This window comes from Amblyomma americanum, chromosome 4 (genome assembly GCF_052857255.1).
Source record: "Amblyomma americanum isolate KBUSLIRL-KWMA chromosome 4, ASM5285725v1, whole genome shotgun sequence".
NCBI lineage: Eukaryota > Metazoa > Arthropoda > Arachnida > Ixodida > Ixodidae > Amblyomma > Amblyomma americanum.
The window spans coordinates 150,010,316-150,035,808 of record NC_135500.1 but is presented as its reverse complement, the minus strand read 5'-3'; the positions used below and the strand labels follow the sequence as shown (position 1 = coordinate 150,035,808).

At 45.0% G+C, this 25,493-nt stretch overlaps 1 protein-coding gene across 1 annotated transcript in view; it reads left to right on the top strand.

The window, feature by feature from the left end:
* Positions 1-25,493, top strand: part of LOC144130409 (vasopressin V2 receptor-like) — a 59,335-nt gene that overhangs the window by 17,663 nt on the left and 16,179 nt on the right. The window contains exon 2 of the mRNA XM_077664336.1: positions 13,788-14,021. Within this exon, the coding sequence (XP_077520462.1) occupies positions 13,788-14,021 (234 nt within the window). The remainder of the gene's footprint in view (positions 1-13,787; positions 14,022-25,493) is intronic.

The following is a 25,493-nucleotide window of genomic DNA, read 5'->3' as shown; positions in this document are numbered from 1 at the left end:
AAATGCTTTCGCATTAAAAGAAGTCATGAGGAGGAGCATGTAGACCAACAGTATCCTTGTCCAGCATTTGCGGACATAACTGAAAATTTATTCGTATCTTTATCAGGAAAAAAATCTATTACCACTGCCCCATTCTGCGCTGCATCTCACTTGTGACTGAAGGCATGGCTAAAAGAGCCTTGTCATGGAAAGGTGTACAGATTATGACCTCATCACCACTGCATCGCGTAAACCGCAAACGATGGCTTTTTGGGCTCAGCGACCATATAGGACATTTTGAGGTGCACCGAGTTGGCAATCTTTAAAGAAAGGTTATCACGCCAGATATAGCGTCTGTAAAGATGAGAAATCGCAGAATATTTTTAATCATTACGCCTTTTCAAAATGCGATGACATTCTTTCTACTTTTGCATTGTCTTAAGCAGTGCTTGCGAATACTCGTTCGACATACTTTCTTTGAGAAATATGAGCCTGTGCTCCCGGCTTTGGGAATCCTCTTCACGGCTTGAAAACCTCTCATCGGACATCTGAGTTTTCACATTAGGAAACGTAAAAAAGTAGTCAGGTCAGTAATGCAAGATCCTGAAAAGTTTAAAGACACTGAAAACAAACTGAAGGTTACCTGTATCGATGGGTTTGCGCGTCGAAATGAGGATGATGCTACTTTAACTACAAACAGAATTTCTGATTGATTGATTGATTGATTGATTGATTGATTGATTGATTGATTGATTGATTGATTGATTGATTGATTGATTGATTGATTGATTGATTGATTGATTGATTGATTGATTGATTGGACATTGACAGTCTTGTGCTTTCTATCTCGAGCAATATACCAGCAGTGGTGAAAAGTTGAAGCAACGTTCTAGAAGGCAAAAGGAAGTTGTGTTACAAAACAAGACGGCTGCTTTCAAGTGCCTAACAAAAAATAGTTAAGGTGGCACAGTGAAAATTTTCATATTAATGTTATCAATCTCTCTTTCTTCAGTCGCTTTGGGACGTTAAATCCCAATAAAAAATCGTTCTAATTCAAAAGAGGTGCAGTCCATGTCCCAATTGAACTACAATAGTTTACTTGCTTTTTTCGATCGCATAAACTGCAGTGAAGATATGTATGAATTCTCTAGGTAATCAGTGTGAATGTGCCTTGGCATACTTTTCTTCCAACTAATAAGCCTCGGCAGATGAGGCGAGGTAAAATTCATGATTTCAAAGGAAGCACAGTCGCTCGCATAAAGAAGGTGCATGTGCAGCAACTTCTGTGTGCAACTAAGCATGACAGAGATAAAGTAGTGCCGGCTCCCAGTTTTCTAATGCTACATACAGCAATGTTTGAGAATTGAGGCTCTCTGTCTGGTTTTCTATTATTTATGATAGCAGCTGCACCTTACTACAACATTATAGGATAACAAAAATGCTTATGCTTAGAGGATCTTCGGGTGTGCAGTCATTAGTCAAATCAGCATTGCAGGGTTTCAATGAAAAGAGCATTCACTGCTTCAGAATTTTCCGAAGCCTTAAGCCTCCCCTCACTGGAATCTAACTCGACTAAATTTTGCACCAGTGAACTCACAGTGGCTTTATCTCAAACAATGGGCGATCCGCTTTTGCGCACAAACAAGGCAACAGCCCCCAGAATTCCAGTTGAATAGAGCGGATCTGCAGCAAGGCTCATTGCTACCCTTGAAAAGTTCAAGGAATGCCACGCGTGTCTCTTTTTAAAATAAACCAAAAACACTTGCTCGCTAGCAAGAGCATTCATTCTTCACTGAAATTCTGGCGGCAGCTATTTTCGTAAACCTTTTTCGAAGATGTTGATTTAACTTGAAACTGCAACACTGCGAAACAAAACTTTTCCGCCTTCCAAACCGTTTCTCTAAAAAATGCCGGTACAAAATTCTGTCTGAGTCGTTTTTTTATTATTTTGGCCTGCGCAGGAAACTTTTCGCTCGGTCGCATCTACAAACACCGAGTTCGAAACGACTTTCCACTTCCACCTGACGATCTAAAATCGCTGTTCCGGTAATTCGCATTGTGCTGACGCAGCGCACGGGTCTTTTTCCTTGGAAGCCCAATTAGGCAATGACCCTCAGTGACGTGTGCGACGACTTACACCGTCAAATTGGGAAGCTCATACTTAGCAAAGGACGAGTCCTTCTGAACACCTCCCACGCAGGAACGCACAAAATCAACGAAGGCGCCCGCATCACCGACGTCATTGCTGAGTGAGAATGCGGGTCCACTCGGGTCGTGTCGTCGTGGCGGCATCCTTCAGACCAGGAAACGTGCTAAGCCTTTTGCAGGTTGCGGCGGTAGTGGATCTAAAACAGACTTGAACGGGCGGTGAGGCTGCAGCGCGACCTTGTTATATTTTGCTGTTTGTGTCCTTTCCCAGGAAATAAGAGCTGAACATCCCAAAATGTAGACAACCCGAAACGTTGAAAGATCCTGTTTGCTAAAGCAGAGTGTTGTAATATAAAGTGCACTGTGATACCTGCTCCCAGGGGGAAAAATAATCCGGTCTGCATAGCGCATGCCACTACCGCCAGCAGCTAACAGCTCGAGAGGCCACCTTTGGTACAGCTCCGGATGCACCTCGCCCCTCCGCACGTGCGCTGTACGCAGTAGTGGTTACGCTAGGCTAAAAATGTATTTCAGTTCCACTGACATTGCTTATGATCTACGATCTAAATGACAATAAAGATTGAGGGGCTTATAGCCCTGCTAACGTTGATAATGTATCTTTGCGTGACAGCACTGGACACAAGAAGTAACCGTTGATTTATTTCTCTGGATGTCTGTCTGTTGAAGCCAGCTCGTTCTTGCAACCAGGCGCATTGCACATAAAGAAAGTTTAAGCGGTGTTAAGTGGCGCTCGTCTGCTGACCCGGAAAACGCAGGTTCGATCCCGACCGCGGCGGTCGCATTTCAATCGAGGAAGAATGCTAGAGGCCAACGTACTGTGCAATCTCAGTGCCCGTTAAAAAACCCCAGGTGGTCCAAATTATGTGGAGCCCTAAGTTACAGCGTTTCTCATCGCCTGAGTCGCTTTGGTACATTAAACACCATGAAACTAAACCAAACCACCATACTGGCAACCTTTAATAGCTTACCGCCATGTTTAGTGTTGACATGACGACGAGAGGAGGAACATATCTGACACATTGACATTTGCTTATGGCTTTTTCTGGGCGGGTCCTCTTCAGACGCATGATGCACATCAAATGTGAAGAGGAACATCATAGGCGACATCTAAAATTGAAATGGTGTACTCAGCCATCAGTGATGACTCTTCAGCTGACGACGGCTTCATCAGAGTCCTAAGCAAGATGGCCAAACGAAGACCGCGCAAAGGTGAGGACTCGTCGTCGTCGAGTACGTCCACGATCACTACAGAGCGAGGACCATCGGCGCATACTGTCTTTTTTGTGCCAGAGACTCCCACCGACCATCTCAACCACATCAACAGGCAAGCCAGGTCTGCGTTCCTGGAGGCTCGCGTCCCAGGAGCAATTAAAGATGCGAGGGTGAATCGTTTTAGGAATGTCTCCGCCATTGATGCCATGGACCGGAACGCACTTGAAAGTTTGAGCACCGTCAAAACGCTCGGTGGCATCAGCGTCTGTTCCCATGTTCTTCTAGGCAGTGCCACTACGGCAGACGTCATTTACAACGTCGACGCAGCCATCCGCGACTCTGATCTGTCCATTTAGCTCAAACCAGCTACTGACGTTGTAGCCATACTGCAAGCTCAGCGCCTTGGGAGGACAAAGTGCATTAAGATGACCTTCCAATGGGACTGTATTCCTATGTACGTGAAGGTTGGGCACTTTCGGCATGCAGTTAGGCCTTTCATTCTGAAGCCTCTTCAGTGCCGGAAATGCATGAAGAAAGGACTTGTGAGTAGTGTGTGCACTTTCTCCATCTTGTGCCACGGTGTGCTCAGCCACACAACGACGATGCTTACCGGGCAACAGTCTTTAAGTGTGCCAAATGCCGCGGCCCTCATGACGCCGGCTCAAATGATTGTCCTCTCCTGAAAACGGAACAAGCGATACTCAAACAAATGGCGAGAGACAATTCCACGCACAGAGAAGCCACCGCTAAGGTGCGACGACGGCGTCATCCTCATCACAGGCCTTCTAAATGTGCAGTGAGCGTTGGAAAGGATCGTCCAAGAATTTTCTCAGCTTCTCCTCCTCCTCTCTTCCTCCTCCACATACTACTTTCAGGAACGGAAGCCATGTGACTGGCAAGGCAGGGACGGTCGTCGCAGACGGGCCTTGGCCATCCCTGTAAGAGCTACACACACCCACAGTTACCAAGCAGGTATTGCGTACCCAGAGTCCCGAGCCCATTGCTAATTAAGCACAAAGCCCATCTCCGGTCCAAGACCGGGACCGGCAAGTGACTTGGTCATTGCTTCTGAAGCACTCCACACCCTCAGTGATAGAACAGTCGCCACGCACCGAGTGTGTTGAGCCTACTACTGGTCGCGTAGTAGGTCAGAAACCGGCCCAAGTCGCAGACGAGCGAATAATTGCAATGCTGAAGGCAATCGTGAATGCCATGCGTGTACTGCTTTCCAGCTTGCACATGCCAGCTGCACAAAATTCACTGCAGATGCTGGATTTGTTGAATCAAATACTTGCAGCTGTCCAATAGCTGGCACAACGCATGTTCCAGCTTCACAGTTCAGAGAAGAAGTCGGATGTGTTACGTTGCCATCAACATTATCAGCCGCAATGGCAAGCAGCCTTTCCACACACTAGAACGTCTACACTGCCTGTCTGCCTTATATCAGTGGTAGAGGACTGTAGATCTGTTCTACTGAGGTCGCAGTGTTCGGCAGCCCTCAAGGTGTGCAGGCTACTGCTGCGGCAGTCTGTGACTTTCACTGCGCTTCCCATTGTTTGTCGTGCTAGATACAGACCACATTGTTGTACTTCTTATTCTTTTACGCTCCCCTCATCCATCTCCAGCAGTGTAGAGTAGCCAACCGGAACATTTTTCTGGTTAACCTCCCTTCCTTTCCTCTGCCACATTTCTCTCTCTCTCTCTGAAATGCGCTGTTCAGTTTCATCGATAAATTATGCAGTAATTTTGAGCGAAAAGCTGTATTGAAGTTGCATCACTTAAGATGTAAGACTTAATCGCATCAGTAACCCCTCATCACTAGCACCTCACTTTTGCGGATTCGTTTAGCTGGAAACTGTGGCAGTAATGCAATTTGATTGCAGCGCATTCCCTGCCTACAGGTCACAAGTATCTTTAAACTCAACTACAATGGTGAATGGCATTTTTGATTCGCAATTACATACCAAAACACGATTGCGTGCAAAAGGTACGCTCCTTTCCTAGTTGATTCGGCGCACTTTAGGCTCTGCGCATACGTTCTATGTTAGGCTTTCCCATCTGCCTTATAGCTGGCGCCTTAAAAATCTTTTAGCCCTCACGCATGCGTGCCCTACTGAGTGCGAATAAACTATTATTACAATCAAATAAACACTAACAAATCAAAACAGCAAGTACTTGGTGTGCTTCTGCGCCATTTAGCAGAGTCAGGGCTAAATCTCTTTAAGACAGTCTCGTGAATTGAGACGTCTAAACTTGTTTAGAAAGCTCAGTGTTTGACGTAATTCACTCAAGGTGGTGCGGAACTATCCTATCCCAGCCCCTGCCAGTCTCTCTTCGGCACGCAAAAATTTATCAGCTAATTGGATCATCCCAAAACCTCAAAGAAGCAAGGATATTAGGTATTACGCTTAGCAAGCACATTTTCATGCCACTCCTATTTGTCTTCACGATTAACAGGAGTCTGAATTTTGCTGTGTCGGCACGTAGCCATCAAAACGACAATACTAAGCGCAGCAGAACACATCGCTAGGAGCCCTCGCGTATAGGCAATAAAAGACGCAACTGCAACTACGGCGCTGGCAAATAGGCACAGTGCTTAGTCGAGTGCTGTGAGCTATAAAAGCGACTACTGCCACGTAACGCATCTGAAGGCAGAAGTGCGAGCTCTGTCTCAGAAGCAAGCGTATATGAACCAGGGGATTACAGTGGCGTCAGCAGCTTATGGCTGTCAAAACTGCGTGAGTGTGACGTCAACCCCCCCCTCCCTCCACCCAGTGTTTGTGTCTGTTATGATGAAAAATATACTAAATAGTGAAAAAAAGCGGTGGATGAAGTCTATCGCTAGTCCCTACTTAGTCTTGTGACCACTTACCCGTCGGAACAAAACTATAAATTTTGTGCGTACATTATTGCTGAAATATACGTGCCATCACGTCCCCATCGAGGAAGTCTTGGCACCGACGAAGCTTTTCAATTCGTGTACTTAAAATAAAATGAGGGGGACAGGTTTCTTACTGCAAACATGACTGTGTTGCTAAACTAAAACAGCTGCTCAGAGAAAGAGTATTTCGAGTTGCATCTGTGTTTCAAACAGCTGATACCAACAAAAGTTGAGTTGGAGTGCGAGAGCAGCTGAGTCAAAGCTGCAATTTCACAACGCGAGTACTAAAAGAAAAGAATGAAGAGAAGAAACTTCACGCGCTCAGGGGCGAATATTGAATCAATCTTGATATCTACACCCCCTCGCAGTGAACCTGGAAAAGCTCCCTAGAAAAAAGAAACTGCTGACTAAACGCACTGAGCACACAACAGAAACCTATGAGAAAGGCAGTCCTGTTTTTGCTGCTGTCTCAACCTAAAAATTCAAATCCTGGTCACAAAGGTACGTCTAGCGCACAATCTAGCTTTACAAAAAAGATATTCGTCCAGTTTTAGTAGCTGTCGCTGGTTTTATGGCAACATTCATAACCTGGAAACTTCTCTGTCTCTGAAATCTTACGGCCGTAACTTCTTGACAGCTCTGGACTAATGTGAATGTCAGTGGAGGTTACCACATGCGTCGACCAGGCTACTTGCACAGGGGCAACAGGAGGGATGGAGGACAACGGCGGAGCAATATCTTGATCATGATGAATATAATTCGATTTTGTACCACATTTTCTTCGTCATTCTTCCCCCAGACAGAGGGCGAGTAGAACGGCCTTCCCCGAGAACTTCCTGTCTCATCACCTGTCCATCTGTGTTTCCTGACCGCATAGCAAATCTTCTTGCAAAATGAAATTCTTTTCTTAGTATAACTTGACTCAAAACGATTCCTTGCTTTGCTTATAATTGATCTATATAGCTTATGCATATAGTTAATGCATATATTGTAAGCACTGTGCGCAAACCTCACCTTCATTTGTCTATATTCATCGTCATCTGTGATATTAGTCTTCGTCGCGAACGCCATTCCTGCGGGTGGAAATAAAGCCTTTCTCTGATCTTGTGTGCTGTTTTCTTGTTTTCTTTTCTTTCCTCTTTAAATAATATCTGATTTATTACCCAAAGCACAACCATCAGCTTAGCACAAGTTTACCCTTTTTCTTCTCTTGGCTTCCCTCACTGAACCCTTTCCAATCCCCCGTCGTAGATATGTGCAATGTCACTAAGGCAACAACAACAACAAAGCCTGCTCCGGGCGTTCTCAATCTCACAATGTTTGTACATAATTCATGTCCTTGGACACGGTCTCCACCGGTTTACCCACGCCTCCGCTGCTATCCAAGAATCACGCTGTCTGGCAATCGGCAGACGTAAACACAACGAAGTGTGGGCGGCGACAAGCCCGTGTAGCCGAGCGAAAGTCGTAGCCGCCGGCTGCGTAAAGTAATTCCAAGCAGCTGCTGGCATAATCAAAGCGTGGGCGGTGGAGCCGAGGTCCGGCGGCGAGTGTGGTGGAGTTTGAACCGAGCAGCGTCTTTGCGCGGACGCAAGTTGAAAGCTCCCACTTTCGCCCGAGGACACCGCGGATTTACGCGAAGTTGTGCGCGACTGGCCAATTTACCAAGGTTTTCGGGCCTTACTTGGACCGAGCGCGGCCACAAACGGCACGCTGCTGCGTACCTCGTCTCTTTTAATGTGAAAGCATTTCTTGGCTCATGTGTGGCGTCACCGGAAGCTGTGGACAGGCGTAGTGGACGGAAGTTGTGAACAGAGCGTGTCCGCACGAACTGAATAAAAGTGCAGCCGTAGCGCCAACATGCATCACTCACTGAACCCCCCCCCCCCCTCTCGCAATGTAGGGAGCTGGTCCAGCAGATGGCCCGCGCGTATCGCGTAGGTGAGATGATGGAGGCGAGATGACAGACGCATATGAGAGAGGAAGGACGCAGTAATAGAAATGATCTTGTATTACTGCCCCTAAGCAGACTTAAGTACACCCCTGGAATTTTACTTTTTATGTTACTTGCAAATATAACTAGAAAATATAACTGTTGTCACCCGACACCTGCATCGTCTTGTGAGGCTCCATGGAAGCCGCTCTCATCCACGATCCGACCAACAAAAGCTACCACTGAGCATCACTCCGCCCCCTCCTGCAGGAATAGCTGAGCAGGTAGTCTTCTTTCTTTCACTTTTTACATAAAACTTATGCTTTTCTTTATTGTTGTTGTGGATGTTGGCGTCATACAAATGGCGCATACCAACAAGGGGGACTGCCCATGAGCAGGCAGTGACTGCCAGTTTTGTAGATTGCATGCGGCGGAGATGAGATGATATCCGAAATTAGAGCAACTCAGTTTCGCTGGCAGATCTGGTTAAAGATCGTAATGAGACCTAATAATCTTAAATTTGTGAAAGGTAAGGAAAAAAAACAGAAATAAAATAGAACTAGAAACGCCCTCGATGTTTTATGCACGTGGTGCACTGATCCCTTATCTCGTCACTCTCAATGGCTCACTCCAAACACCCTGCACAAAACCACTATCTTGGCTCTCATGTTTTCCTCGCTGCCCTTCCTTATCCTTGTCATATTTATACAGTGAAATTAATTTCACGGTGTCAGTAGCAGAGACGTTGATGCAGTATTATTCCTGTTAATCCAACGCCTCTCACAATAAATGTCTGGTTTAAAAAAAAACGTTTCAAGAACACGACTCAGAACGCCATTCGATCAGAATCCATCTTTCCCTCCAATGAAATGAACCTTTATTCTTATGTGTGGGAACAGTGGCGCCGTACCAACCCAGCTAAAGGGAAGTGCCAAGTGTCGGAGCATGCTACTGCTAACTGCGTCAGTGACTACAGCACGTAAAACCAGGGCAAATCACGAAAGAATAGGCAAGTGCGGACGCTTATCAAGTGCGGCCAATTTGAACGTGAGACAACGATGCACGAGGCTTTATCGCACGGATTAGAGAAACCACAAGAAGGAAAAAAAAGTCTGCGTGTTGGTGTGAAATGTCTTGGTGACTGCAGGGCAAAAAAAAAGCAGATGGAAGAACGCAAGAGAAGACACGCCGGAGCACTCGAGCCTATACTCTTTCATTCTTCGTCCTGTTTTTTTACGCTTCAATAAATAAAACATGTACCAACATGCGTACTTCGACACCTCAAGTCAATGCTATCAACACCAGTATAGCCACCAAAAGTTATTGTAAGAGATCCCATGTCTTTTAACTAAACGAAAAAGCCTAACACGCTCCTGCAGGTGTAGTATCGACTTATTTTATTCGAAGCACTTGAACTGCAAGGGTAACCAGGCTCGCGGTCGTAATCATTTCTAGCGCACTAGCACTTAAGTCCGCTCTCAGCAAAAGACCCGCTATGTGCGCCGATGGCAACCTGACCACTGGGTTGTGGACAAGCAGCCCAGGTGTGAATAGGAAAGAGTTACCATCTCTGCGGAAGGGCTGCTTTGACCTCAAGGAGAAGGAGAGGCCATTGCGCCAGGGCGTGCGCACGCCCTGTGACAGCGCATCGAGGCTTTGCTCGCGTTCGAACCGCGTTGGCCGAAGGGTACCACCTTCAGCAGCCCTGCCCTGAAGGTGCTGAAGGTGGTACCTGCTGAAGGTGGTACCACCTTCAGCAGCCCCCGCTGGCCCGTGAGGGGCGCAGTGGGGTTTACGGAGCTTCTCCTGAGCACACAACCCTAAAGAAAGCCGGGTGCCAGTCCGGGGACGCTTGTACCCATTTATATCGGTGCGTGTCCGGCGGTGGGTTTCAAACCAACCACCTCACGTAGCCGAGACGGGAGCTAAACCACTGAGCCACGGCTGTGGTATAAACCCGAAAATATGGTTACTACACAGAGAAGAGGTGTTTGCCGCCTGTCATGGGGGCAGATTATTATAACGTCACAAGGACACGTGGCCTAGGTGGCAGGCCGGCCACCTGCTTTACCCCACACAACGCCGCCGACGACGCCGGATTTTCGGAAGAACGGAAGCCTTGACTGATAAACATGGATAAAACGCCTGCACAAATGTAATAAACACTGCGTCACGTATCTACTATGCTTCACACGTCTTTTCAACCAACACAACACGCACAATACACTTGATATACCACTTCAATCACATACAAATATCGTGAATAACACAGCATAACCATGATAAACAATGCAGAACCAAGACAAACAATGCAAAATAATGACCACACAGCGGTAGCGCGCCTAATTCACATTTGGCCTAACTACGCAAATCCACCGTGGGAACTGCAACAACAAAGCAGTGGGATTAGGAAAGCTGGAGAGGCGGCTGAGGTTAACGCAAATTTTTGGGGTCGGGGAAAACTCCAGGCTCATCATTTACTACAATGCCAGTCGACTGTCCTATGTTGTCTTATTTTAGAAATCTATATTCTTTTTTTGTGTGTGTGCGCTTTACATACATATTGGTGGCATGCATTATCTGGCTCCGTTCCAAGAGCATTAAATGAACTTTAGGTTAGGTGGCATGATTTGAACTTTTTTAGTTCGTATATGAGTTAGGGCACACGCTCCGACCTCCTTAAAAATTTCTTTCACTTGTAATGTCAGCTGCCATCTGGCTTCATTTCCGGATTTCTGATATGAGCTGCTTTGCATGCAGACACATACCCCGCAAGGAGTTCTTTCCTGCTCAAAACTATTTACATGCCGCGGTCATTCTCTTGCGATCTCGAACTCTCTACCTACATGCCGCTGCTTTTCAGCTGAAATTGAAGTGTGTCATCTATGGCGCTTCATGCCCCATTTCTTGCATGTTTGTTTCCTTTATCTTCGAAACCAGCCTTCTTTGTTGGGCACAAACTTCTGGGAGCAATTCAGCATAGGCTTTTTGTGAGGTGCATTTTATTCTCTTTCTGATTACGCTTCATTTCGAATGCCTTTTCACAAAATTCCTGGCTTTTTCTGAAGGAAGGGAGGAAAAGAACTCTCCTATTCCATTTAAGTTATTTTCCTTCCTTCCTTCCTGGCTCTTGCTTGAGCCGGCTCGCTACTTTTAGATTCCAAACAGGGCGTCGCTCATTTTGAATGCCGTCTGTTGAGAGCGCACCTCGTTTGCTTTTATATTCCGAGATTTGTTATTCAACTGTGCTTTAGTGATTTTCTGAAAACCTACCGCCAGCTACCCTAATACAATAGTTATTCCTGTCACTTATTATTACATGAAACGCGATATGTTCCAGTAACACCAATACCGCCTCTCTCTTTTTTACTTCTTTTACTGAAATCCTTCGTTCTTTAATTTATCATGCCACATAGTCGGCCGGCATGAGACACACGAAAAAAAAATCGCATTTTCTGACGCACTTATTTTTCTTCAGCAAAGAAAACGCTAGCGCATAATGTTCATACAGGGGAAAAGACCATATGGAAATCTCTGCTAATCTATTTCAAAGGACAAAGCTATTCGTCTGCTAAACTTAGGGAGTGCAGCCCATACGACTTCAATTTATCATGCGGGAGTGTAAATAACTTACCTGAGACTTTTTTATCATATCAACCACTTGCTTTCAATGTGGACCTCATAGCACTCTGCTTCATCATGGTCATCACCTTCGTCATGGTCATCGTCCAATGCAATACAAATGGCATCTTCCACTAATTACCAATTAACCCTGTCTGGCGCCAGTTGCGGCCATATTGGGCGCGCCAACTTTCGAATCTTATACTCTCAACTAACTCTGCCGCCTCCTGTGATACGTTTGCCTTTTTTTTCTTAGACCAGTGGTAAAAAAAGAAAGAAGCTTAAAAAGATCCGAAAGAACTACCAGTGACAGCATTTTTATTAGTCTGCCCCACAGTATTTTAACGATTACGCTGTGCTCTGTTAGCTACTGTAATCAACAAATGAAACGCAAACAAGAGACCTAAAATGCCAACACACAACAGTCATCTGCATGAATGCGAATCTGCATAGGCTCATTAACCGCATCGAGAATTTTGTTCCAACATATCAGAAATAGCAGTGGCCCAAGCACACTGTCGTGAGACACATCTGGTGTGACCGGGAGAGAACAAGAACCTGCTCTGTTGATAGTTAAGAACAGGATACGTTATTCTGAATGCGTTGAGACACAATATCCCTAGTCTAGCCAAAGTCTAAGAAAATCACGTCTACCTGGCCGGCCCTATCCACTACGAAACAAGAAAGTGATAAACCGTGACTAAGAAACTGTTGAAAATTCCTTCTTGAGTCATGGTGGTGTTGTGACAAAATGTTATTTTCCCTAAGTAATATTGAAGTTCAGTTATCCAATATATTCTCCATTAGCTTTCAAGAAGAACAGTGGTAGTTGACAAAGAAAGTGGGTCGGAATGGTAGCCAGCAGAAACTTAGAAAAATGTTTCAGCCCTGAGCGGGATTTAAATTAGTACAGGCGGTAAAAGAGCAGCTTTGTTTCCAGGTTCCTCTAGAAAAAGCAGCTATCGCCGAAGCCCCATGCAGAGTGTATTATAAATGGTAGCCTCTCGCACTGTTGTTGTTGTCCTCATCATTCATCCGTTTATTCTGCGCTTCCAAACTCTTGGACCTGTTGGCGTTGCCACGGTTAAGAGATAGAACGGCTCGCCTATGTCACCATTGTCGGCTTTGCGCAGCTGCACACGAAGGTGACAGGGAGGCTAATGCAGACAAACATCTCGCGACGACTGCTGAAGAGCAGGCGAGAGCTATCAAACAGCAAAAGTAGCGAAGGACGCTGAGCGCCCTGCCCATCACAAAAATTAGAAGCTGCTGAACGCGTCTATGCATAAAGCAAAAAAGCGGTGATAGAAAGCTTAGCACGATGTCCAGTTAAGAAAGCAGCTTATGGCGGACGCTTCTCAAACCGCGAAAGCAGCCAGAGCGGCCCAGCGCGCTGCTTAGCTCGAATAACATAAGCGGGCTATGACAGGGACACGTTCAGGAGCCACAGGCCCAGGCATGAACCAATGAGCAGCTTCTTTCATCTGGGAGCCTATCTGAGAAGGCGCTAAGCTTTTTTGGCGTTCCATTTCATTCCTGTGACTAACCTTCACGCTGAGAAATAGTACAATTTTTGCTCTTAGAGATAAGTGGTTTCCTTCAACGCGCTCTCGTCCTATCCACAATGCCCAGCCGTATCTTCAGACCGAACCGCGGGGAGATCAATAAACTGCGCAGGCTTTCTTTCTTCCGACTAATTACAGGGTCTTGTTTCCCTCAGATGGTGTCATTGCAGCAAAGTGAAAAGAAGTATAAAGCTGAAAATAACAAAAAATGTTAAGCCATATTTTTCGGCTTTGGGACGATGCAATTGTGTACTACAGAGCCATGTTGTTGTTCTATTAAATCAATTATGTGTATCCTCTCTTTTTGTTTACGTAATTTGCAGCGTGCGCAAGCACTTCTTTTTTTCAGAGGAAAGTAAACACACTTCTGTCGCTACCCCCCCCCCCCCCTCGCCCGCTTCTCACTGCACACATTTCCATCCTGCAGGTGTCCGGCGGCTGGGTCCTCGGTGCCGCGGGCTGCAAAGTGGTCGTGTACATCCAGATGGTGACCCTGGCCTCCACCACGTTCATCCTGGCCTCCATGAGCTACGACCGGTACGCAGCCATCTGCCGGCCCCTCGAGTCCCGCTCGGGACTGCGTCGCGCCAAGGCCATGCTGGCCGCCTCCTGGATACTCGCCTTCATCCTCGCTTTGCCACAGCTATTCATCTTTGTGCAGGTACACCACCCCCCATGAAATGAGTGCAGGCATGCATCCCCGGTGTGCTTAAGACCTTGCTGCAGCTCACAAAACGCAGCAGCATTCTAGAGTGATAAACTTAACACACTGTCGAGTTTCGCTCGTCCCAAGGTTCAATTAAAGACTGGGCGTCCTGAGGAAACGACAGAGGTGAAATGTCGTTTACATTGCTTCCCACTGACTCAAACTGTTCGAATAACCTCGACGAAATCCTTGCACACCTTCACATAGAATGCCTCAGGTATTGAGCTGTCAATCAGGAATATGGTTTGGACCATTCCTAGCTTCAGCTGATGTCGCGAGCCGAACTCGCGACTTCGGAATACGGCCACCGGCTTATGGTCGCTGTCAACACGCACGCAAAGAGTCATGGAGGAAGCTAGGTCGGTGTTGAAAGCGCTGCAATCATATTGAAGTGCCCGGATATGCCTCGCGCAGTGTTACGCGGCATGTTCACATTTCAAAAGCTTTTTTTTTTGTTGCTGACGAAACAATATTCCTGATGTCTCGAACTTGAAGACACTTCATTCACGACTTTAACCTGATGCCCGGCAACTCTCCTTCTCGTTACTAAGTGTCTGGTATAATATACCTAAAAAATTATTAATTAGCGTCTTGAATTTAATGAAGTCGGCAGAATGGAAGTAGTGCTGGTCGCCAGTGCACGCAACATTGCTTAGGTCGTATATACCTATCAGTAAACTTGTTGCAATTTAGATGGGGCACTCTCTTTATCTGACCAAAGCACATAGCATGCCTCGTAGGAATAAATCACTGTTTACGTTGCAGCATGACAGCGTATTAAAAGTGTTATGAAAACGATTGTCTTTCTACCTTCCTATACGCACTTCTTACAGCCAATCTTTGGATAAGCATTTTCGAAGGCAAAACGTGCCAAAGCTCAATTTATTCTTTTACAACATCTGAAACACATTTCACTCGTGTCATCATTTTCGTACAGCGCTATCCAGCTTGAATACACCGCCTGTCGGCAGCACTCCACTTCGGTGATGGCGAAATGCAAAAATACAAGTACACGGAGATTTGACTGCACGCTGAATAAGCCCCAGTTGGCTAAATATAAGAGTTTTCCGGCAGCGTAAAAGTGTGAAAAGGCTGACACTCAAGCAAGCATAATGAAATCACACCTCAGCCGCCCAGATGGCTTCTAGAGCTTGCCGCCGAGACTCCTTTATAGGCCGCTGCGATGGCATCTTCCACCATTTTAGGGCGGATAAACATTTCCGATGCAGGGATTCCATCCATTGGGAACCAAGCAATCCGGAAATTGCTTCCCAACCTTAATGATCACTTAAAGGAGCATCTCAACTTACATCCCTAACTAATTACCATGCATGCATCGTGAATGTGATGCAGGCTTTGGAGGAGAAAGAAGTTGGGGCATACAGTGGGAGGAGGAGGAGGAGGAGGAGGAGGAGGAGAAGGACATGCTTTATTTCACCGTACCCTCCTCACGTCTTGGCGCACTGCTCGTGGCGAAATATATGGCTTAATGTGGCAGCTTTACACCCGCGTTGCGCATGGCGCCGAGGCGATACCATAGTTGTCCTCCTCTCTGCCGTAGTCAATTGCACTGACGCAGGGTTAAGGCGCAACCCCATAGCAGGCGCTCAACGCAATTACTACGCGCCGCGCGCCTGGACCCAGAAAGCTTTCAACGCTAACGACCCGTTCGTGGTGGTGTTATTAAGGAAACGGCGGAGTCCTAACGCGTCCGCGTGCACAGTGGTATGTCCGCAACCTCGTTATCTCCCCTCGCTGAGTTTACCAGAGCGTAGACGACCAACGGATGCGAGTTAAAGCCGCCATCTTTTCAGAATACGGCGACGTTCCTCGCTAAAGGTAATCTAGCTAACGAGTCGCACAAAGTTTTCATTACGGTGTGGACCTCCTCAGAAGAAAGTGCACCTTGGCCCTTGCGTGGACGGCTTGCGTGCACTTTTGCTGCAGCATCGTTAGCACCTCACGCGTGAAGTGACCATGACATCCTCATGAAATTACTCATTTGTTTTTAAATAAGCGCATGAGATGTCACGCATTTCTCCCCTATTTATTATTTCTCAACGTGCCGGTCTAATGACGATAACTTCTGAGTACGCAGTCGCATGACTTCATAGCTACATGACACATTATGTCCTTCAATCAGGATGCGTAATACCCTCGTAATGGGAAGAAAATATTAGGGTAAATAGTTCAGACACTGGCGATTTATGGATGATTTGATTCTTAACACCTTCAGTCGTTTATTAGAACCTACCTATTGACGAAACCAAAAGCTCCAATTTGAAGGCTGTCTTCGCAGTGACATTATGAGACACACCTCAAGTTCTGCAGAGCTCCTTTTGACTGAGGCCGTAAACACAAAGCAAGTGTCTTCGTCATCAAGTTTATGTTGGAGCCACTCTTTTTTTTTTGTCTTCAAACCTGCCTCATTTTTATTCTTGTTCTTTCATACACGTAATTGCACTAGTTTGCTGTGTTTCATTTAGTATATCTTACTTCGCTTGCCTGCTTCGCCTCAGATCATACATCAGCGGATCTGTTAACCACGCATCATCAAAGCAAGCCTTGCGAAATTATTGAATAAAACAAAGATCGCTTGCTTCTGAGGAATCACAGCGCGGTCTGCGGCCCACAGTACCCTCGCGGTTGCATGCGAGTCCCGAAAAAACTCCTTTGCTTTGCTCTATTATGAGGTGGGCTAGCATGCTGCAATATCTTACTCCAGATTCAGGGCACAAAGATTGACAAAGACTTTTGCTATCTAAGTGGTAAAAAAATATTGTAAATTTGGTACGCCAACATTTACGAGCAAATTGCACTTCATGTTTACAATCGCTCCAAGCTTCTCATCTCGTAGACGATTCTGGGCTTCTGCAAATGTTCAACGGGACCCACTCCCCTGAAGTATGAATGAATGAACACAATAAACACACTACACAAATAACTATTTACATATATATAACATATATATATATACATATATAAATATATACATATATATTTACATATATATTTATATATATACAACCATCGCTACTCCACTAATTTTTTTAACGCACATCCGACAGTTTTTATTGCGATGCCGTGCTCTAATTTTTTGTTTTCTTGTCATTCCTTCCGTTTGCTAATTGCTCCTGCCGCTGAGTAACGCCATTAGAGCTCACTGGCCTGACACGAAGGGAACGAGGCAGTCAAGCCCGGTCTCACTCTCTACCCATAGCTTCGACCGCTAAGCACTAATCACTGTAGACCGCGCAGAGCCCCTTTATGCGGTCTTTTCGTGTTTTCTTTCTGTGTTTTTTTTACTCTAGCTTATGAGAATTTATCGGGTACGTCGACAATACAAAGTCAGTTTTCTCCTCGCGCAGTTGTTTATAATTTTTTTTTCTTTAAGACAGGAGAATGGAGCGAGTTAGAAACAATTCATCTTCCTTTTTGTGCTTTCTGCCAGCACACAAATGATGTCAACATTTCCAAATATAATTAAAGAAAAGGCGAACGCCTGAAAAAAAAGTAAGGGGTGGGTAAAAGATGTCTGCTCAGCAACAGGACCGCCTCGGCCGAGCACGACAGCGTAGAGCAGATCAGAAGAGTGCGGGTTAAAACGAAGCGAAATGCCAGCAGAAACTCTCCTCCTCAGACGCGGCAGATGCGCCTGCGTTTCCAGAAACTCCATCCTCTGCCGCGGAGTATTACGAGCCCCGTAAAACATGTACTGATCGCATTTTATGGAGCTGCGCCACGTAAAGGCCGGCGTACACAAAAAGGAGAGCTGTTCAGCGAAATAGCTGGTGCGCCAGATTAATCAGCTTAGGTTTCTTTGCGGACGCAGCAATAGTGGGCAAAAGTACTTAGAATGTGGGGAGCTACAACTCTTGGAGGAATGTCGTAACCAGAGAATGTGAAGCAAACTTTGTACGCGGTGAGGCGCTTTACTAGGAACTTCAAAAATTTCGTTTTCCATGAACGCAGCTAAAGATTATGCTGCCAGTGAAATTGGAGAACAATAATTCAGGCCTGAGCGTGCGCAGTGAGATAAATTACGCGCTGAAAAACGTTATTGCTCAACAAATTTTTCTGCGACGTAATAAAGCATATGGTTAAAATGTGAAATATTAGGTAAACGGTAAAAGAACAAAAGAAAACGCGATCAAGATATTCAGCGGATAAATCGCGGACAAGAGTTATTCCCTCTATTTATCAAGATAAGATGGCATAATACAGTTTCCGTAAATAACAAGAAGAAAATAACTGCAAGGATTTTTGTTTTCCCACAGCAGGCTTGCGGCACCCTTATAGGCACTCGTGTACACGAACATTTTTCGCGAATGACAACCGCAACAAAAATGGTGAAGAAAAGTTGTAATTGGCATCTCGTGCAGCGCAGAATTTACGGCCAGAGTGTCCTCACTGAAGAAATTTGAAAAATTATTATCAAATCAATTTTTATTTCTTGTTTTAATACGAAAAGTAGAAAAAGGTGAAAGCCTCGTGAGAGAGCTTGACAAAGGCCGGCCCTCACTTTGCACAATTCGGCACTAAACATGTATACGTTGGAAAGGTATGGCTGAAGTGCAGTATTTCAGAAGAAAAAGCACAGCATAAAATCAAGAAAATCAAGACAACGAATTGACAGAACTAGGCCTCAGTTTGAAGAGTTACATAAATAAAAAGTTTGTTGCGAATCAGGGAACAGCATCATAAAAAATAAAGAAGCAACAGAAGCATATGTACCATGAACACTGAAAAGAGTGTATGTACATATATAATAGGAAGAGAATCACGGGGCATCAACTACAAGAAACTCTGTGTGAATTGCCCACTTTGACGTATTTGCTGAGTAGGGACCGATGAGCACAAATTATTCAGTAGAGTAGCAGCATGGTATGATGTTTACTATCGGCGATACTCTGTACAATAGCGAGGCACCGCCAATGCGCCATTCTGGCGTCTATTTTAAACGCAAATCAGGTGTCGAATGTTATCAAAACCGCAAGGCTGTCGTTATACCCAAAACCTGGGGAGCGATATGCACACGTGAGACGAAAAGTGTAAATGCATTCCATGGAAAGCTGTTTGTACCCAAACAAGTAATGAGGCGCATGCACACGAATTAGAATCTTTACAACGACATGCAGGACATGGTTAACTCTGACAGATTTTAAGTTTCAGCATGTTTTCTTTTAGTGTAGTTCGCCAGAGTAAATGGCAGTAGTTGCTCGACAAGACCCGGCAATGCCAAGAACTTGTTGGCACAATTTCTATGTCGTTCAAAATGTACACAAGAACTTACTGCAAAATTTCTGGCTAGCTCACGGCAGCAAAAACATATTTTCGCAACCTTATAAACTTACTGACATAACATGTCATTGCCGTAGCTTAGAAGGGAAGTAGGAAGAAACTCTCAGTTCTTAAAAGTAAGTTATTGACAGATGCTTTCATGCACTCAATTAGGCAGCCTCTAACACTGACTCGATGTGTATTAAAAAATGTCCGGCTGTTTAGCATTGCTAAGCACGAAACATGCGCTAAAGCACAGTTTTTTGTAGGTGGACACAACCGCCAAGTACCTGAAAGCGCGATTGCGATGTCCACTGACCCAGGGAGCCAGTTATGCGCGTCTTCAACTTTTTAATCGTCAGTGTCAATTTCTCCATGGTAAGCCGGTGGCCTACGCTCCAGTGCCGCGTTTCTACAGCAATGTTGCAAAGCCAACGCACGCAGCGCACATCTTGCTGTCACTACAGAGAATAAAGTATCAGCATTAGTGACACTTGACATTGCTAAAGCGTACGACAGTGTTGAATATTCGATTCTTCTCGCTAAATTGGAATTATTACACCCGCCGTACTACATTTATGCATGGATCTGCGAATTTTTAACAAGGCGGAATTTATTTTGCTCTGACGGTTCCTTCCCCTCAGACACCTATGCCCAGACCAGAAGCGTGCCAAAAGGTTCTGTACTTTCGCCACTTCTATTCAATCTGCTGATGTGCGACATTCCAGTACACTCTGAAGTTACAGTATATGTTTATGCAGACGACATAGCCTTCTTTGCTTCTGCAGCAGACATTCATGCCCTATGTCGTTCTCTCCAGGATTACCTCAATGCGCTCGAGGTTTGGCTGGATACATTAAATTTGGTATTAAATGTGCACAAAAGCAACGTGCTAGTTTTTAAAGCCAAAATTATTTTATATATATCGCTACACTATCGCTCGGACAGCATAAATCAAGTGGAATCGTTGAGGTATCTAGGCGTCATTTATGATGCCAGTATGGATTGACAGCCTCACATCAAGACTAGCGTTGGGAAAGGTGAGCATGCACTAGGTAGGCTACTACGAATAAGTAATAGGAAATTTAGCATGTGCCGGGACACGCTTCTACTTCTTTACAAAGCCTATGTCAGACTCATTTTGAAATTTGGCTGCATACTTTTTTCTGGCTCCCCTAAACATAAGCTTTATCCGTTGCTGCTGTTAGAAAAACGCGCACTGCGCCTCTGCCTAGGTCTCCCTGATTCAATTTCCACCGCAGTTCTGTACCTGGAGGCTCGTATTCCCGACCTTAACTCCCGTTTTCACCTTTTAACTGTCAGGACTTTTTTGCGGGCATTTGAGTCGGCTCCTGGTGTGGCTACTCTTATTTTCGTCTCGAACCCAGCCCTTTTTCTCACTCCTCATTGGCCAAGGTTCCGCCTCCCTCAAGTTGTTTTTACTCAGAACCTTTTATCCAACATTGGTGTGGATCTCAAACTTGTATGCAGAGTTGGACAGCGTCCCCTGTGGATATTGCTTTTGATTTAATTTTCCCACCTAATGCGAAGCATCTGCCTGCAAGGACATTAACTGAACTCCTCTTTGATCACCTTGCCCATTTCCCGCAACATACTGTGATTGCTACAGATGCGCTGGGGCCGGTCGGAAGGCAGCGGTTGGTATTTTTTCAGAGTCTCTCTTGTGGAGCTTTTCGCTTAGAGTCCCAGATTACACAACCATATTTCTGGCAGACTCTATGGCTCTTGGGCTGGCCGATTTTAAAATTCCCACAACTGTTTCTCAGGTGATATTCCTCTCAGATTCTCTCTCTGTTTTGTTGGCGCTGTACTAATAATAATAATTGGTTTTTAGGGGAAAGAAAATGGCGCAGTATCTGTCTCATATATCTTTGGACACCTGAACCGCGCCGTAAGGGAAGGGATAAAGGAGGGAGTGAAAGAAGAAAGGAAGAATAGGTGCCGTAGTGGAGGGCTCCGGCATAATTTCGACCACCTGGGGATCTTTAACGTGCACTGACATCGCACAGCACACGGGCGCCTTAGCGTTTTTCCTCCATAAAAACGCAACCGCCGCGGTCGGGTTCGAACCCGGGAACTCCGGATCAGTAGTCGAGCGCCCTAACCACTGTGCCACCGCGGCGGGGGGCGCTGTAGTTCACACGAAGTTCACACGAAGCGCTTTTTTGAGACGCTCACTAAAGTTTTTTTATTCCTGGATAGGTGAAAGAGGTGCGCTTCGTTTGGATACCAGGTAACTGCGGTATTTTACAAAATGAGGCCGCAGACTATTTGGCAAAATCAGCTCTAATTGCATCTCTTGCCTGTAGCGTCCCTAATCTTGTTCTTTTCAGTTTATAACCGCCACGTGAAACGATCCCTTACTCTCTACTGTTGACTACCAACATCTCATGTACCCATTGAAGGCTCGTGCGTGTAAAACCCGGCAGTGTGAGGTAGCGATGACACTTATTCGGCGCAGGATTCCCCGTTTAAATCTTTACTTATGTAGATGCGGGTTCAGGCCCACAAACCTTTGTGCGAGTTGTGGTGAGGTCGAGACATTGGAGCAGTTCCTACTCTCTTGCCGGAGGTTTGCACATCAGAGGAGAGCTCACCTAGAAATTATCCTCACAAAGTTGGGACTCACTTTGTCCGTTCCCCTCCCCCTCTCTTTCGGCGCGAGCGTCAGGGGTTTTGCATTGCATCAAGTTTGCGAATACCTCCACAATTACATAACAGCTATCGGCAGATTACCTTGCTAATTGTTTCCGAAATTTCCGCTTTTAAAAGAGCGTTTGGATACTTTCATATATATAATTCACAGCTATTCTCTCCCGATATTTTGTTTTACTTTTTCTTTTTAATCGCTCTGAAATTTCACCCAAGGCACAATCAGTAGCTTGACACCAGTTTACCCTATTCTATGGGGTCTCCCCACTAAACCCTGGCCAATCCCCCGTCGTGGGTATGTGCCATGTCACGAAGGCAACAACAACAACACGAGCCGTGATCGACTGCGGCGATAGCCTAGCGCTCTTCTGCAGTGGCCAGTGAAGCTGATCTGTTCGCGCCGACGGGGCTCTAATCACAATCGTGGCGATATTTGTTTTATTTATTTATTAACAAGGTCACCCAAGGTAACTCTCAAGGTGAAGCATGACACAAACCTGTGAGCGTCTTTGGCCTCGTGATGTAGTGCCTTCGCAATAAAAATTCACGAACATGAGCACAGCGCCTTGCTCTTCCAAATCTTGTACTGGATTTGGGGACTTCTCGCCTTCGCTGGCTACGAAAGACGTGGCGCGCAGCATAGGCAATCTTGAGTTCCTAGTTTCAAAAATGTCTTATGAGAGCCGTCTGGCAAAATAGTGATCCCAACGAAGCAAAGTTTAGCATCTGGAGGTGGGCATTCGGTGACGCGATACAGAAGTTGAAGCGACAGTCAGTGGCATTTTTATCAACAATTTATCAGTGCATTCCTTTCAACTTGAATAACAAAAGCTGAATACTGCGATTACGTTTCACAGTACACTGTTGGCAAGTGCATTCATTACAGTTGTTTTGCAAGTACTGGAGCCAGACCTTTTAAATTATATAAAACCCAAGCTGCTCTCTGCAGTCTGCTGCAGATGTGCGCCATATGAAAGTTCCATGACAAGCTCCAGTCAAAGATTATGTCGAGATACTTAGCTGAATAGACATAAGCAAGTGGCTTGCAGATACATGTCTAATGTCGTGCCTCACGCAAATACATAGTTTGGTCGAATACAGCCCTTACTAAGGAGTTCCTAGAAATATTATCTTGTTTTTTTTTGTATCTTGGCATACCATTGCTTTAGAAACATACGATTAACCGACAAGCATTTTCTTGTATAAGATGAACAGCTGGTTCGTTATCTTTATGCCTTAGAAGAATGGTGGTGTCTTCGGCATATTTAAAAACTGAACCTTTATATACGGTGGCGGCTAGGTTTTCAAAGAATAAATTAAATAATAACGGGGAGAGTATAGAGCTTTGTAGCACTCAAACTGTTATAGTCGCTTTCTGGCTAACAATACCATGGCGGCCTATTCTAACTACTTGACGCCGTCCGGAAAGTAGTTTTATTAGACTATGGAATGGACCTTTGAAGCCCAACAAATGAAGTATCATTAATAAATCTTATTAGTAGATCTGTTAATAGAGCTAAATAGATCTTTCTACTTTTTATAAATTAAGCATTTCACTGCTTTCGGGAAAGAATGCAGTGCCTGTTTAATATTCAGCTTAAGTATGCTCCAGAGTTGCTCAACATGTATGCGACACGCAAGCTCTGAAAACGTTACACCGAGTCTTAACTTACTTAACAATGCTTACTTCCTCGCCACCAAGAAATAGTTTACTTAATGGTTTTGATATCGTATTTCGACTGCGGATGCGAATAGCTTGAGCTTTTTAGCGACTGCTCGTAGATAATTGCTTTCTTAACAGTTTCAAAGCATTGACCATGCATGACTTGAGGAGCAGATCAAATCACCTGTGCTCTCTCAAAACAACAAGAAACGCATGTAGCACCTGCAGTCTGGAGCTAATGTTTTTAAAATATTTTTATGTGTGGTTTTTTAGAACGAAAACACTCAGTTCTTGTTAAAACAATACAACGTAATATTATCCCGCGCCACCAACTTCCCGATACTTCCCAACCACAAATATGAAAGTTAATATTTTAAAAGCGTGTATCTCTTTTTCCTGTTTCCATCAACTCTAACACATTTGCATTTCAATGAAACCTGCACACAAGTGTCAGGAAACTCGGAAATGTCAAGCCCGAACCGTCACAATGAGCGGTGGGAAAAAACTCTCTCAGGCGAGAAAGCTAGAATCTTACTTATTGCAGAAAATAGCGAATAGAAAGCCTCTCAACGAAATGCAATCAAAATTTTCTCTTTCTTTCGGATCACTTGCATTGCCTGAAATGTTTATTCTTCGCAATATTTTCTCCGGCGTTGATTATCGTATATACAAGAAAAGAAACTAACTTTGCAGGGCGTTCACACAAGTAGCTAAACCGAAACAACAAAGCTATTAATCGGCGCTTTTCTTCAAAGATTGTAATATTCCCCCGACGAAAGTATCCACTATTTAGAAAAACCCAAAGAAAGCGAACAAAACTAACTTCAACGAAATCAGCGATATCGAGTAAACACGAACTGACATGTTTTACTAAGTATGTAACCCTTTGTAATCCCACAGGAACGAACCTGATCATCCAGAAAACTTTTTTCACCAACTTAGCAAAGCTTTGTTTCCACTAGGTTTATAGAGATGAATCCGATAAGAAAAACGGTACGTCAGCATTTGCTGATAATCAGGGTGTTCCAGGTTACTTGTACTTCTTAAAAACGTAGTGCAAGTAGAAGTGTGTTGCAGCTCAAGGACGCCTCACACGAGAAAAATTTGCAATTTATAATTAGGTAACTAATTAGGTTGTGTGATTACCTTTCTAGGCGTTTAATCCCCACGCAACATCATCACGCCCTAAGAAACCCGATGGCGCAGTAGTTACGTAAAATGGGCGCTTTATAATATTGCAAAAGCCAATCTTTTTACCCATATCAGAGAAGCTAGGAAAATTAAAGTGCCTGCGGGGCTAAATCCTCGTCTAGACATTCGTTTCATAGTGGCATTCGCTTTGTGCCGAATTCAAACTGTGCGAATAAAAAAACTCAGGCGAAAGAAATATGCGTGGACAAAGCGAACGAGCAGAGAGTTGGAACCTCATTTGAGGGGTCCAGACAAGGCGGATTTACTGCACCTTCCAAGATATACTGTGCAAGCAACATTCTAGTTTGCGTAAACCGAGCCAGGAATTTACAACAGAATAAGAAAACACAGTCAGAAAAACGAAACATCAATGCAAGGAAAGAAACAGTAGCAGAAAAACGAAACGAAAGATGTGTTCTTTGTTCGGCAGCACAATTCATGAGCTGACGCATCAGTTTCGAAATATAACCTCCTTGTTCTTTCGATTGAAAGCTGAATAGCTCTTGCAGAGCCGCCTTGAGCGTTTGTTATTTGTTTCTGTAGTGCTGTCACGCCCACTAAAATAAACGCCAGTCCACTCAGCCAAATGCAGGCTTTTGTGGCCAGGATACATTGTTGTC